Here is a 14844-nt window from a genome sequence, read left to right as displayed (position 1 = left end):
CTGATCTTACTACTATCACTCCTATTCCTACTAGCTCTAATTCTAACCTTAACCAACACCCCAACCCCGCCTTTGACAAAGCTGTCCTAGAGACAATGGACAAGTGACAAAACAAGGTCCCCTCTTCTAAGCAAGGAAAGGGGAAGAAACTGCCACTTGCCGCCTGCCCCTGCTGTGTGCCAAGTTCTAGGCTAGGTACCTCGCACATGCTCTCAGGCAATCCTCACTACTGTTGTGTCTGGTCATGTCTCTATGCCTGTTCCACAGGCAAGGAAATTTGTCAGCTAGCACACACACTTCTCCTCCTAGAGGAGAGGGTTCAGACGTCCATTCTTCCTGGGTTGGAACCCCATGCATAATTTCTAGGGTCGGTATTCGTCATTGAGCCCACTCTTTCTCCTCTAGTAGTCCACAGTTCCACTCCCATCAAGTCAGGGGCGATGTGCAAACCTCCCTCTGAGGGTCATATTGAAGATCATGAAGAAAAAACAACACCCCCTTCTCCATCAGGAATCCTTCTGTCGGATGCTGGGTCCTTGATTTATCACCTAAGGGCATTTGCTGGAAGCATTCCTGGAATACTCAGGGCTGCTTCTCATAGTTACTTCATGAGCACATGGTTTCCACCTCTGATTGTTCAGGTTATTGTTCTCCAGGGAATCAAATACGCTTGTCTCTGCATTTGAAGCCTCACAGCTGGCTCTCACCCCTACACACACACACACACACACACACACACACACACACACACACACACACACACACACACAGAGTTGCTTTTCACAGGGTTTCCACAAGCCCCTTTGGCTCCTCTGCCCCATTAAGGACTCTGCCAGCACATACACAGAAATGCCAAGTCCAGCAGTGGCATGGTCAGGGAAGTGAACAGCTTCAAAGTGTGTATCAGCTGACTGCTACCTACCACCAGAACCATGCTTCTGACACCACAGCAATGCAAGATTGAACCAGGTAGGTGACTAAGTGAAAGAAACATCTCAGCCCCAAGGAAATGGAACAGGATGACCTACTGTAGAATACAACGGAGCCCACCCCCAGCATTCTAGGCTTTATGTTCAGGGTTCCCACTACAGACAGTCTTTCACTCATCTCTTTGAATAGTTTCCATGGTTTTAAGTGCTTTTGTTTTTTCACTCCATCTTTTAGTGTAGTTTAGTGACTGAAAAATAGTTGACAATAGTCCACAGATGAACATAAATGAGTGGCATTTAAAACTGAACACAAAATCTAGGGGAGGAAGTCTGAGGTATCCCTTGCCCCCACCTTCACTGCCCTGCCCATCCACAGACACCATCGGCCTTGGCCAGAGGAAACCTGAGTTTTAGTCATTTCCCACCTGCAACAATCTTCACATTTAGATTTTATGTTCCTTAGCAGCAGAGAAGACACTATTTGCTATTCAGAGCTTGTGCTGCATATACCTAACAATAAGGACAATTAACTGATATTGCTGAGAAATTTGTACAGAATGTGGGAACCATAACAGAAATTACAAGCCCTCTAAACATAAGCAACAACAACAACAAAACGGATCTGAAAAGCTATAAGCTTTAGGCAAATGTCATCATTGGCCCTGTCTTCCGGACCTTCCATCACTACTCCCCACATCTCCCTTTAATTGATGATCCTAGAGCAAAGGGCAAGATGCCAACAACACCTCTCAGCAGGTCCTTACAACAGACACATTCAGTGACGACAGTTTATATAGCTTGAGTTCTCTCATGCTGAATACAGTGGGAGGAAACCCTTGCAGTTTTGACCTCATCTTTTACTGTCTTTCTGGCTCTCTCTGATTCTATTTTCTGGTGATGCTGACATAGACAGTGCTGGCTATAAGCCCAATTTATCTCTTGCTGAAATCAGTAGAACACGGGCAAATGTTATTAAACAATAAGCTTTGAATATTGGCACCTTAGTTTGATCAGCATTACAGAATGTCCCATCTTAATTTCTTGTCATCTTCCCTCATCAGTATGACACCTGCTTTCTTTTCTGGCACACTCAGCACCTCAGTGGCACTGCTAAGAACAGAGTTAAGTGGCAGGCATATCAAAGGGTTAACAACTGGTGCCCTTAGGAGCAGTAGAAAGATGATCATGACAAAGCAGAAAACAATGATGAAGAAGAGGAAGAGTTCAATGCAATAAAAATAACGGGTTTCTTTACTAGATACTTAGAAATTCCTATTCCAAGCATATGGTCAACTTCCAATAATCACAGTCGGTAGATTATCCACACTGTGAGCCATGCCTGGGCAATTGTTTACTCTCAGGCTAGATTTTCGATGTGTGTCTCAATTTCTAGGGATATTCATCAACTGATTCTGAGTATTTCGTTTCCACTCCTTTCACGTACAAGTAATTGCAAGCACACAGCAGGGCAGGAGGCCAAAAATCTAGATAAGTGTAGGATTGATGACAGAAAAGATAATACAAGAATTCACCAAGATCCCTATTCATGTCCTGGCTCATAGTAGGCACTCAATAAATATTCATTGAATTGAATGAATGGAGTTGTTAGGAAGTTGAACTAGAAGACCGTTAAGGCAGATCTTCCTACCCTAGTATTCTATGATTCCTCAGAATAAGATAACAGAAACATTAGAGAAGTCCCAGGAGATAGATACTCAAACTCATCAGGAGCAAAAAAGGGAAACTGGAAAGGACTCATCTCAGGCTGAGATGGATCCCAAAAGAGTGACTAGTAGTGTTCCAAACTGTCACACCTCAGGATGACATTTGGCCCAGGTGATGCCTCAAAATTCCCACTCAGAGTCTAAAGGGACTGGGAAGCAGTTCTCTGAGGATTTTAAGATGTAGACAAGATCTGAAGCGAAATTCTATACCTTAACTTATTTAGGGAACCTGAGGAGAGTGTATGTTGGTGCAGGTGGTAATACTGTTTTGAGGTCCTAGATTTTATGATGTATTTTCCCCCAATATCATAGAAACACAGAATTCAGGGCAGGGAAGCTTCTTAGAAATGATCTAATCCAGCCTCCAACCCACTGGAGGAATCCTTCCTACAGTCTTCAGCAACAGCTCACTTTCTCCAGAGGCAGCAGCATTACTGCTGGACAGCTCCCACCTGGGCAGATTCTTTCCCCACCTGAGTCCCTAACTTCTACCCATTGATGCAACAGAGGCCATGCTTGTCCCCTCCTCTTTGGGGCGGCTCTCCTGATACTTGAAGTCAGGAATCACTTTTCTTCCATTTTCACTCCTGCCAGAAAACACCCTTCAGTCCTTCAACTGCAGAGACAGTTTGTGGATCCCCCAATATGCTGTTCCCCCTACAATACTCTAACTGGTCCATGTAGCTCTTAAATGGGGTTGGCAGGGTTCAATGTTGCAGGGTTGAATGTAGTGGTCCAGATGTGGCCGGGCCTTCACACAGGACAGTGGGGCTATTTCCTCCCATTCATTTCACACAACCAGCCTTCCTCCCAGCCCCTCTTGGATTTTGTCCCCCTTCACCCAGCAGCACCCATCCTTCCTTTCAAATTGCTTCCCATCTGTTTTTTGTTCCATCTTCGCTTAATAAGTCAGAATTAAGAAAAGTGTTCTTCCAATCCCTTTATTCTAAAGGAAAGATGAGTGTGCTTTAGCTACAGGGATGTGACAAACCTATCAGAAAAGAAAACGTTATCATTCATATTCATAAAGGGTACAGTATGGTAATTCATAAATTATCACAACTGTCTGTTTAATCACCTGTTCTAGAATAGTGCCCAAAATGGCATCAAACTGACTGGTTCTTTAGATTCTGGGATCTTCTTTCATCACTTACTGGTCTTATTTCCTTGTCTTCTGCTGGCTGGTTCATCCCCTGTGCTACCAGCACAGTCATATACTGTGCTGTTCTTTATAGTCACTGGTTTGGCACTGGGTAATACCCAGGTTTTCCTTAACTTTCTCAAAATGTCTATTCTTGCTTACCATGAATTCCAAATCTGCCTGCATATAGAGGCTTTAAATACATGTTAAATAAATAAATGATGAATAAATGCTTGAATAAATGAATGTCAAATGTCACCCACAAATGATTACACCAGACTGGAGAGCCCACCTACGCCCACAGGCTCCTGTCTTTCCAGCCAACTTGACCATGACCCTGAATAGATAATTTCTTCTCATCAATATCACCTGCCTGGTCTAGCTATTCATTTGTACAGTTTCCCTTCTTTCCCAAAGCCATGGCTAAGCAGAAGAGTGGTAAACACTGATGCACTGAGTCCTTCAGCTTCCTCCCCAGACTTCACTGTCTTTAGATAGTTCCGTTCCAGGTTTTGTTTTCAACAGTCATTATGTGTGATCTTGGGGCCAACAGAATTAGGAAGTGATGGGTAGGCATGACTAGTTGGTAAACTCCTCAGTCTGCCAGGTACACACAATCCTGGTGAACACAGGCCCCTTGGGAGGGAGGCAGTAGGCACACCAGGACACTACAAGTTGCCTCCCACCTGCCAGAAACTGTGAAGAACGTTTTATGTTCTCAAGAGCCCAGGAAGCAATGCTTGTGACCACCCTCTGAGAAGCAGAGAGCCTGCATCTAGTACGCTCCTTCAATGATAACATATTGTTTCTCTTTTTTCATGACCTTCCTTTCAACCCCTCTTGAGTTTTGTTCCCCTTCACCCAGCAGAAACCCTTTCCTTTTTAATTGCTTCCAATCTGTTTTGTCCCATCTTTCCTTAACAAGTCAGAATTAAGAAAAGTGTTCTTCCAATTCTCTCACCTTCTTTTCTAAAGAAAAAAATCAGTGTGCATTAGCTGCAGGGATGTGATAAACCTACCAGAAAGAAAAACATACCCTTCATATCTCAGCATCTCAAATTTCTTCTGGCTCTAACTGAACTCAGAGTCTGTCATGGGTCCCCATGAAAACTTTTCCTGTAAATTTCTTAAGAAAATGTCTGGTTTTATGCCTGTTACTAGTATACTTAGGGAAGTTGCTTTTAAAACTGCTTAACCCTTAGATAACTAAATTGCTAAATTAGTACATCAATCATGGGTTATTTAACCCATCTCCTTGCCTCCAAGACAGATGGGAATATTTCTTCTATATAAAGACCTCTAAGGGAAAAAAAAATCTTCTATTCTATTCTTCATCCATGTCTCATGCATTCAGTTTGGAAGTTCTTCTTTGGCTATAACCTAAATCACTTTCATTGAAGCTTAAGATCTTTTCTGGTTCCCTGTGGATACCATAAAGAAAAAAAAAAAAACCCTATTCGATGTCTATTTGTTCACAGCCTTCTGCTTGGAGCTCTTGAGGTCTCCCTGTTCTTTTCAACACCCTTCCAAGCATGTGACGACTGCTCTTAAATCCTCTTTGCCACCTGCCCATCACCACCCACCAACCCCTGAACAATCGTCTCCCCCCGAAGCTCTTCCAAATGCAGTGTTTGCCTCACTTGACACCTGCTCCAAGAACTTAATGGGCATGTTCAACAGTTATCCAAGGTCTCCCAGCAAAGGCAGAGCTCCTTTCTGCCATTTACTAATTCTCTTGTAAAGTGCACAGAGAATGATGAAGGTTCTGAAAGCCACTTCTCCTTTGCCACAACAAACACTTAACAGGCTCCAACCCCCCTAAGAGACAGAGAACAGAGATCTCACTGGTTGCCAGTGAGGATGGGGAGAGTGCTGGAGTCAGGAGGGTTGAGTTCTGCGCCAGGCTCTGCCACTGACCACCACTACCCCCATAAGCAACTCTAACTCCCACAGACCCTGTTGCCTAAGCAGAACATGACGTGTATTTGTCTATATGACTTCTTAGGGATCTTCTGGCTCTCACGTTCTATGATTCCCCTACTAGGCAAAGGCCTCTCCTCCTTGTCCTCCTTAAAAGATACAGACCATGTCCTTGGCATGTCTCCCTCATTACCCTCTGAGGCCAGCACCACCTGGAAACACTTAGAAACCAGTGTTTCTCAAAATTTGTTTAGTCATCACCTCTCACCCCAAAAAGGACTTTTTGTACTTTTTTCCTTATTCACCCACCCAATGAAATTTTAATACCATGAATATACTGTATATCTGTTTATGTATTATGTATATAGCTGTGCTTAATACATAGAAGAGTAAGGTTTTTTTGCTATCCCCAAGAATCAAATTTCATCTCCCTTGGAGGCAATATTACCCCTGTTGAAAATGCATGACCTGGATTAAGCTGAAGGCTGCCTCTTGCATGATATAAGTGGAGTTATTTGCCCTAAACTCCAAAAGCCACAAACATATTCACAGGCCAGAGGTTTTAGAAAAAATCCATTACACAAGCCAGAGTGGAATCAGCCAGAATTTCCATTTCCCCGAGGTAAAGAGCAGCTTCCCATCCCTCCTCCCCAGGCCACACTGTCTCCTCTTCCAGGGCCTGCCTGGGTCCTCTTAGCCTGGGACCTTCACCTCTGCCTATGGTTCTCACATTCAGCTCCCACTCCACTCCTATGATCCCAGCAGAAACAATGGGAATGGTGGGAATGAGGCGAACAATGGGTGATGACGTTCCAGGAATAATCAGAATCAAGTCCAAGGGCAGAAACAGCAGGGCCCCTGGCAGGGATGCAGGCTCATTCCAACTCACTTGCATCAGTCCAGCTTCCCCCTCCCTCCCTGAAGGACGTCCCCTTCGCCTTACCTTGGCACGCTGGCCAGATAGGTTACAAGTTTCCGCAGGTCTTCCTGTCTTATTCTGTCATGATTGCTGCGAGCAGGGAAGGTTAGGATGGGCCCACCTCGTTTATCACGGCCCCCTACAGTGAGGAAGAGAAGGGAGTTTAAGAAAACCAGCCAGAAAGTGTGCCACCGAGGAAAAAGAATTCACCTGATTGCTGGATGAAACAGGCAGAAATCAGGTACCTAGAGAAATTCTGGTAACCACTTAAGGCCAGGGTATGGGGTTTGGATGTGGGGAACATGAGTGACCTTGAGCAAGTCGTTTGACTTCTCTGATGCCTCATCTGCAAAGTGTAGATGAACATAATGATGACTACATGACAGGGTTGCTGCAAGACCTAAGATGGCACATGAGGAAGCACTTTGAAAAGTACTATCTACAAATGTGAGATGATAACTGCTCTTATTGAGAAAACAAGCCATTGAAAGTGCTGTGGTCTTTGGAAATTCAATCTCCAGCTCACTTCTCTTGGCAGACCTCTGTGAGGGGGAGTGCTCAGGATTAACTGACTACCATGGTGAGAAGCCCTGCGAGCAACCACCCGGGACGTCACTGCTCGGAGGTTTTTATTTATTTATTTATTTAAACATTTTTTATTGATTTATAATCAGTTTACAATGCTGTGTCAAATTCCAGTGTAGAGCACAATTTTTCAGTTATCCATGAACATATATATATTCATTGTCACATTTTTTTCTCTGTGAGCTACCATAAGATCTTGTATATATTTCCCTGTGCTATACGGTATAATCTTGTTTATCTATTTTACAGTTTTGAAATCCCAATCTATCTCTTCCCATCCCCCGCCCCCTTGGCAACCACAAGTTTGTATTCTATGTCTGTGAGTCTATTTCTGTTTTGTATTTATGCTTTGTTTGTTTTGTATTGTTTTGTTTTGTTTTTTAGATTCCACATATGAGCGATCTCATATGGTATTTTTCTTTCTCTTTTGGCTTACTTTACTTAGAATGACATTCTCCAGGAGCATCCATGTTGCTGCAAATGGCATTATGTTGTCAGTTTTTATGGCTGAGTAGTATTCCATTGTATAAATATACCACTTCTTCTTTATCCAGTCATCTGTTGATGGACATTTAGGCTGTTTCCATGTCTTGGCTATTGTAAATAATGCTGCTATGAACATTGGGGTGCAGGTGTCATCCTGAAGTAGGGTTCCTTCTGGATATATGCCCAGGAGCAGGATTCCTGGGTCATATGGTAAGTCTGTTCCTAGTCTTTTGAGGAATCTCCATACTGTTTTCCACAGTGGCTGCACCAAACTGCAGTCCCACCAGCAGTGAAGGAGGGTTCCGTTTTCTCCACAGCCTCACTCGGAGGTTTTTAGATTCACAGAAAAGACACTAAGTGTTTTCTACACAGCCAAGGATCCACCCTGCCTGCCTGCTTGAGGTGCCACCTGTCACTCCTGCTGAAGGAACAAATGAATCTTTATTGGAAATAAGGATGCTCAAGGTCTTAATCGCTGCAAATGCATGTGTACACACTATAATTATAAATGTTTTCTAAATATCACGTTAAAAAACAAGCCAGAAGGAGTATATTGAGATGACGATCATTGTTTGCTATCAGAAGGCTGAAATTTTACGTGGTTGCTTTTTCTTTCCTCTATTTTTCAAATTTTCTATTCACTATTTATTCTAAGATTTTAAAAATTACTCACTAATGGGTGCTGTGATTAGAAAGCAGGATCAAGTTTCTCAGGAGGGTTAGACCAGGACGAAGCTAAGGTTAGTAAACGTCTCCTTATGGGCACTGGCTATAACACAAAGAAAACCTCTATGTCAAGATCAGAGATGCCCCATCCTGCATGCACCTCAGGCTGCAGCCCAACATCCCCCAGAGCAGGGACCACAAGGGGATCTAATGCAAGAGGGAGGAGGGGTTGGCATGGCCACCACCAATACTGGAAAAGAAACTTAAAGCTTGGCCCTCTGAAGAAGGACGTTTCCCAAGGAAAAGCAGTGCCTCCCAGGGCCCCCACCCAAGTATAAGTTCACAAATAATGTTTCCTTCTAATTGTGGGGTCCAGAAACCACAAGACAGAACAGAGGCCTAACAAACAAAATCCAATCCATTCCAGGGATTCCTACTCCTGAGGAAGAAAGAAGGAGACTGCAAGGAGAAAAGGATCAAAAAAGATCAGGGCCACTGAGAGACTTGGCCCTGAAAAAGAAGCACCACTGTCCCCTCCCTACAGCCCCCAACCAGGGCAGATTTGTGTAAATATACCACAGAGTTGGGCCCCGGCCCCCAACTCCAAACCTTCCATAGCACAAGCCCTGGTTATATGTACAGATAACCAGCCCCATCTCATCTATCTTGGAAGTGGTTCCTGTCTCCCAGATGACTTCCACACGAGGAAAGGGAAGTGAAGGGATCAAGTGGAGAGTTTCTCCAAAGCTGGGAGTTTCTCCCACACTCTCAAACTTCCCCTCCAGCCTTGACCTCACCGGAAGGATTGTCACTCTTGGGTATTTTACCTGCAGCTGTCGCCTTTCTCCTGACCTTCTGTGGACAGTTTAAGAGTAGAACTATGGAAACACGGGGAGCCAAGGCTGGTCTGATGGTAAAGGCCAACTAAGAGGTTGAAAGGGCTGTTGGCACTGTCCCTCCTTCCCAGCAGCCAGTTCTGCCCTGGGAGACAGGAGTTTCATAAGTTTTGGCTGTGGAAGATCCCAGAGTGCAGGGGAGAGGAGGTAAGGGGACAAGGCCTGGGGAAGTGTAATCCCTTCCCTCCAGGAAGTATGGATAAGGAGTCCAGAGGCGCAGCAGGATCAAGCCAGGTATTTTGCAGAAAGGAGGTGACCTTGCAAGTTGTAGGAAGAAGAGGAGGAACGAGCATGGAAGAAGAGAATCATTAGGCTGGAAAGAGTGGGGACAATGGGCAGATCAAGGCTTCAGAGAAGGTACAAGGGGAGGGTCCTGCCCCTTTCTCTGCAGCAGACTGATAGACCTCACAGAGCGAGGAGGAAACAAAGATAAATTATGGAAAGAGAAGAGTTCAGCCTGCCTGCAGGACATTATTTCTTTAGGTGAAATAGTGTTGTGGGTCAGGGTGAGCTTGAGGTCCTGGGAGAAAGGAGGAGTGGACCAATGTTGCAGAGCATCCCTCAAGAATGGACAGCAGGACTATGTATGATGTGGGTTTAAGGGTACGGGGCAGGAATTGGGGCAGAGTGAGAGCTCTATTGAAAGGTCTGGCCATGGTGTCCATGCTAGGCTCTACCTTGAGCAAAGGCAGAATAAAGCTGATACACAGCTGGGGAGGACCCAGGGAGGGTGGGACATGGCCTGCTGGATTATGAGTTTCCAGAGAAGAGGGAACAGCATTTGTTTGGTTCATCTCATATCTATCCTCTCCCAACTGGTAGGGAAACATGAGAAATGGTCAAAGGTAAGAGGCTGAGGCCACAGACAGACATACTAGGGGTCAAGTTCATAGATGTGCATGACCATAGTCGGGAGATGGAAGACTTTGGTGCCAAAGAGGCTGAGGAGCAATGAAACTGTAGGATTTAACTGATAATTGACATGAGTGCTGATGTTCCAGAGGGTGATAAGCAGAAGTGAAGAATGAGAGCCCTCAGTTATAGAAGTGGACCCAGATGCAGGGAGACAAAAGGAGCCAAGTTTTTAAAAGGCAATAGAGATGGTGGTAGGATCTTCAAAAGCGCTGTCTCCTTGCTCATCTAGCACCTGCAGTTTGCCTACTCAGTCAAAGCTTGGTGCTGGGAGCTACAGGATAGGACGGGGCTGGGGAGGAGGCAACCCGAAAGCAGGAGAAGTTAAGGCTTCCCTGATGGAGGTGGAGGGGGACAGTGCTTCATTTTTCAGGGGGAGTCAGGCTCCAGTTAGGGCAAGCAGATTGGGGTAGTCTGGGAGGACAAGAAAACACATCTAGAGAATCACACCCACAATTTGGCCCAAGTAACTATAGCTCTGCAAGTTGTTAATGGATACACATATTTTTAAGGAAATGAGTTGTTCTGTTATTTGGGAAATGCTTTCATGTGCTTGACGGGCATGCGCTTTAATAAACATGGCAAATCTCCAAGAAGGGGCTATAATAGGCAGCACTTTCCAAACTTATTTGAGAGTAGAACCTCTTTTTCTTTTTGTTTTCTTGATGGAAGTACTGGGGTTTAAAGCCAGGACCTCATGCATGCTAAGCATGCGCTCTGCTACTGAGCTATACATGCCCCCTCAACCCCTTTTTATTTTTTGAAAATCATTTCATGCCACTGTTGTTCTATGGAACACTCTCTGAGACTCGGGTCCAGAGTATAAAAGATTGTGCCACAGCCGCCTGGAGTTTCCCTGGGAACAAAGGGCATGCTGTTGATAGGAGATAAGGTGGCAGAGGGGACGGCAGGGGGTGGCCACAAGGAGGGTGTGAGCGCACACAGAGACAACAGGGGTGAAAAGGGGCAATGGGTGCTGTAACTGGTAGGCACAGCACATGAAGGAAGCTGGGGAGAGGGCAAAGAAAGGGAGAGCAGGATGGGGCAGGGCGGGAATGATGGAGGCTCCCCCTCCCCAGCACAGCCACAGATCCTGTCCTGCATACGTGCACACGCCTACACGCAGAGGCTGCTGGGCTGGGCTGGGCTGGATTATTCCAAATGTCTATTCCCACTACCCTGGCCACGCTGGGGCACCAGCAAGGGAGGGGGCTCAGCCAGCACTGTGTTTCTCTGCCCACCACTTCCCACAGTGCCTCCTCCCAGAAAGAAGTGTTAACTGCAAGACTGAATTACTTAATTCTGGGTTTCTTTATTTTGTTTTATTTTTGTGTTCTGTCTTCTAAAAGCTTAGGACACAAGAGCCTTTTATGGTTTGTTTTTTGCTTTTGTTTTTGTTTTTTTAGACATAGCTAGTCATCTCCCTGGCGCCCTCAGGGTCCTTCCCAGGCACAGAAGGACAATGTTCCCTAAGCCCCAAAGCTCCCAGCATCATGTGCAGATGAATAAGACCTACCCCAAGCCACTCGGCCCCCATCGGCACACGGGTGTAGCTGCTACCCCCAATCTCCTTACTTCTATTCTGGGAAGCGTCTACCTGCCTCATGCCTGACTGCCTTCCTGGCACAACGCTGCTCTGTGCTCCATTAGGACAGCTCCCTCCACTTGAGAAGCCCTTTTCTAGGGCTGGCTGGGCCCTGCCCCAGGGCTCTGAGGGCATTCACGTGAGAGAAAATAAACCATGAATAATCAAGCAAGGGTCCTCATGTCAGAGTATACTGTGTCTGCACTCATATGCCCTGAACTGATGTGGAACAGGATGGTGCTCAGAAGGTCTGCATTAAAGCCAGGAAGGCCTCCTGGAGGAGGCAATGTAGGAACTGATGTGGGAAGGAAAGGAAAGGCTCAAACTGGCAGAAGGTGTGGGGAAGGCACTATAGATAGAAGAAGCAACAGACATAAGAGAAATGGAAGAATTAGCAGGACACCCAGAGAAGAGGGAGGTCACCAGGTTAAGAAGGCTTAAGGCATTAAAGAAGGAGAGGAAAAGATCTGATTGGGCTCCTGGAGACCTGTGGGCCATGTCCTGGGAGCCCAGATCATGGGCAGCAGCAGAAGTCAGAGGTCTGGTGCTGCTCAGCAGCCCCAGAACTTCTACAAAGGGTCTTCCCACACACTCAGCAAGCACTCAGATCTATGTTTACAAAGGCTTTGGAGGCTGCCTTACACCTCTGCCCATAATGAGATTGCTGCCAAGGGAGCAGCCTGTGCTTCTTCATATTCAGTGACAGGGGCTCAGTACCTCATAAGATACACAAGCACGTAACACTAACGGAGAAAGGCAGCTTCCCAGTTCCTCTCTCCAACATCAACAAAAAGAATAAAACTCTATGTTGTTACTGTTACTGCTGCTGCTGCTGCTGCTGCTGTTGCTATGAAATGCACTTAGTACCTTACAAAGACTTACATACTCTTATCACATACTCTGCCCACACCTCCTACCCCTATACCCTGAATCAGTGGTCTTGCCTCTTCCCTCTGGTCAGGTAGGAGACACTGCTGCTTGGTTTCTCCTTCCCCAGACCCCCCTCCTCTCTCTCCCTTCTCTCTGTTTCAGCTGTTGCCCATCAGCAAGGCCAGTAGTACCTATAAAGTGAACCCCTGCACTGTGGGACTGTGTAGGCTCTTTCCTTGTGATTCCATCACCACTCCTTGTAGATGCCCAGAATCATTCAGAAACAAAGGCTCAGTCCATGGTCCACAGAAGTTAAGCACTTGGGTGTGTTTCTTAAAATGCGATCCTTCGCTACTCACATTGTCATTCCCCAGCCCCTGACAGAGACTCTGATCCAGGAAGCCTATAATGATGCCCTAGAACCAGCATGCAGAGTGATGCTGTGCACCTTATAGTTTGGCTTCAATTACATCAGGGGTCACCAAACTCTTTCTTAAAGGCCAGACAGTAAATATTTAGGCTTGCGGCCATCTGGTCTCTGCTGAAACTACTCAACTCTGTTGTTATAGTAACAAAGTGGCCATTGACAATACTTGAAGTGGGTGGAATAATGGCCCCCAAACATATCGAGTCCTAATCCCTGGAACCTGTAAATTTTACCCTTTTTTGGAAAAAGAGTCTTTGCAGATAGTGATTATGTTAAGGCTCTTGTACTGGGACGAATATCCTGGAATATCTAAGGGGGACCTAAATGTAGTCACAGGTATCCCCACGGTGAGGCAGAAGGAGATTTAACACAGACAGAGAGGAGAAGGCAATACCACCATGAAAGCAGAGATGGGATTGATGCAGCTACAAGCCAAGGGATGCTGGCCGCTCCCAGAAGCTGGAAGTGGAAAGAAACAAATTCTCCCCTAGAGCCTCCGGAGGGAACACAGCCCTGTTGACACCTTGATTTCAGTCCAGTAAACTGACAGTGGACTTCCAGCCTCCATGACTGTGAGAGAATGTATTTCTGTTGTTGTAAGCCACCAAGGTTGTGGCAATTTATTACAGCAGCAGTAGGAAGCTAATGTACTATTAAATGAATGCACTTGGCTATGTTCCAATAAAACTTTATTTACAAACACAGGTGGCTCACCTGCAGCAAAAGACAGGCTATAGTTTGATGACCTCTGAATTAGATATGAAAAGGACCATGTGCACAGGATGAGTTGGAGAGAGAAGTAAGAAATGAATATTATTCAGAAAAATAAATAGACACTCAGCTGAGTTCCCTTTGCTGGAAGGGGAGATAAGGAGGAGCCAGAAAAAATTTAAATCTCCTGTCCACAACCCACTCAGAGACAAACTCAAATAAAACCTCTGGGAATGTGTGCAGAGGACAGATCTCTCCAGCTGGAGTATCTTTCAGAGGGGCCTCAGCAGCTCCTATGAGCCTGACAGGCCTGGGAGAATGGGGTGGGGTGAGGTGGATTTGTGTGCGGAGTGTGAAAGGGGTTCTGGGGGGGCCTCCATTTGTGGTTATGAACATCCTCCACGACACCCAGCCGGGACCAGAGCACTCCCTTCCCTTTCTGCCTGCCTTTGGAGAGAGGAAGCAGCTGCCCTGAGCATCGCTGCCACCCCACCCCTCTCTCTCTCACTAACACACAGAGATGTGAGTGCCCGCACACATGCACGTACGCACGCACACATACATAAACACACACAACTTCTCTAGGTCCATTACAAAGGAAACTTCAATAGACACTCACCAGACACGAAGGCCACTTTTTCCTTCAGGATGGGAAGGACATCAGAAGCTTTCAAACCATCATTCCGAAAAGACCCTGTTGGAGAACAAAACAGAAAGAGTCAGGGTGAAAAGGGCCCAATGGCTGAAGCCCTGGGTCCCACCCTCAGCTTTCCAACTGCATCGGGGCCAGAAAGTCATGCCTTGTTCAGGTCCTCCAGCCCAGCCCAAGAACAGGAGAGGCTCCACAACAGAAAGACACCTCCACGTGACGCCACGCCACAGGGGTGACCAGGGGTGTGGCCTTCCGGATCCCTTTCAAGGAGAGGACAGTCCAAGCCATCCCCCACCATGTACACAAAGCTCCATGCCTTAGAGGCAACAATTATCCCTGCTGCTGTGAACCTGAAGACAGGGGCTTTTAAAAAATTATTTTTTGCACTTCTAGTGCTAGCACAGTGTCTGGCACCCAGTAG

General features: G+C 46.0%; 1 protein-coding gene across 15 annotated transcripts in view; it reads right to left on the bottom strand.

The window, feature by feature from the left end:
* The window catches only part of KALRN (kalirin RhoGEF kinase), a 616794-nt gene that overhangs the window by 426516 nt on the left and 175434 nt on the right, over nucleotides 1–14844 (bottom strand). For all 15 annotated transcript variants that reach the window (XM_074364800.1, XM_074364803.1, XM_074364805.1 and 12 more), the window contains exons 2-3: nucleotides 14391–14465; nucleotides 6658–6772 (exon numbers count right to left, since the gene is read on the bottom strand). In XM_074364800.1, coding sequence (XP_074220901.1) covers nucleotides 6658–6772; nucleotides 14391–14465 — 190 coding nt within the window. The remainder of the gene's footprint in view (nucleotides 1–6657; nucleotides 6773–14390; nucleotides 14466–14844) is intronic.

This window comes from Camelus bactrianus, chromosome 1 (genome assembly GCF_048773025.1).
Source record: "Camelus bactrianus isolate YW-2024 breed Bactrian camel chromosome 1, ASM4877302v1, whole genome shotgun sequence".
Classification (NCBI taxonomy): domain Eukaryota; kingdom Metazoa; phylum Chordata; class Mammalia; order Artiodactyla; family Camelidae; genus Camelus; species Camelus bactrianus.
This window is presented reverse-complemented; position numbering and strand designations above follow the sequence as displayed.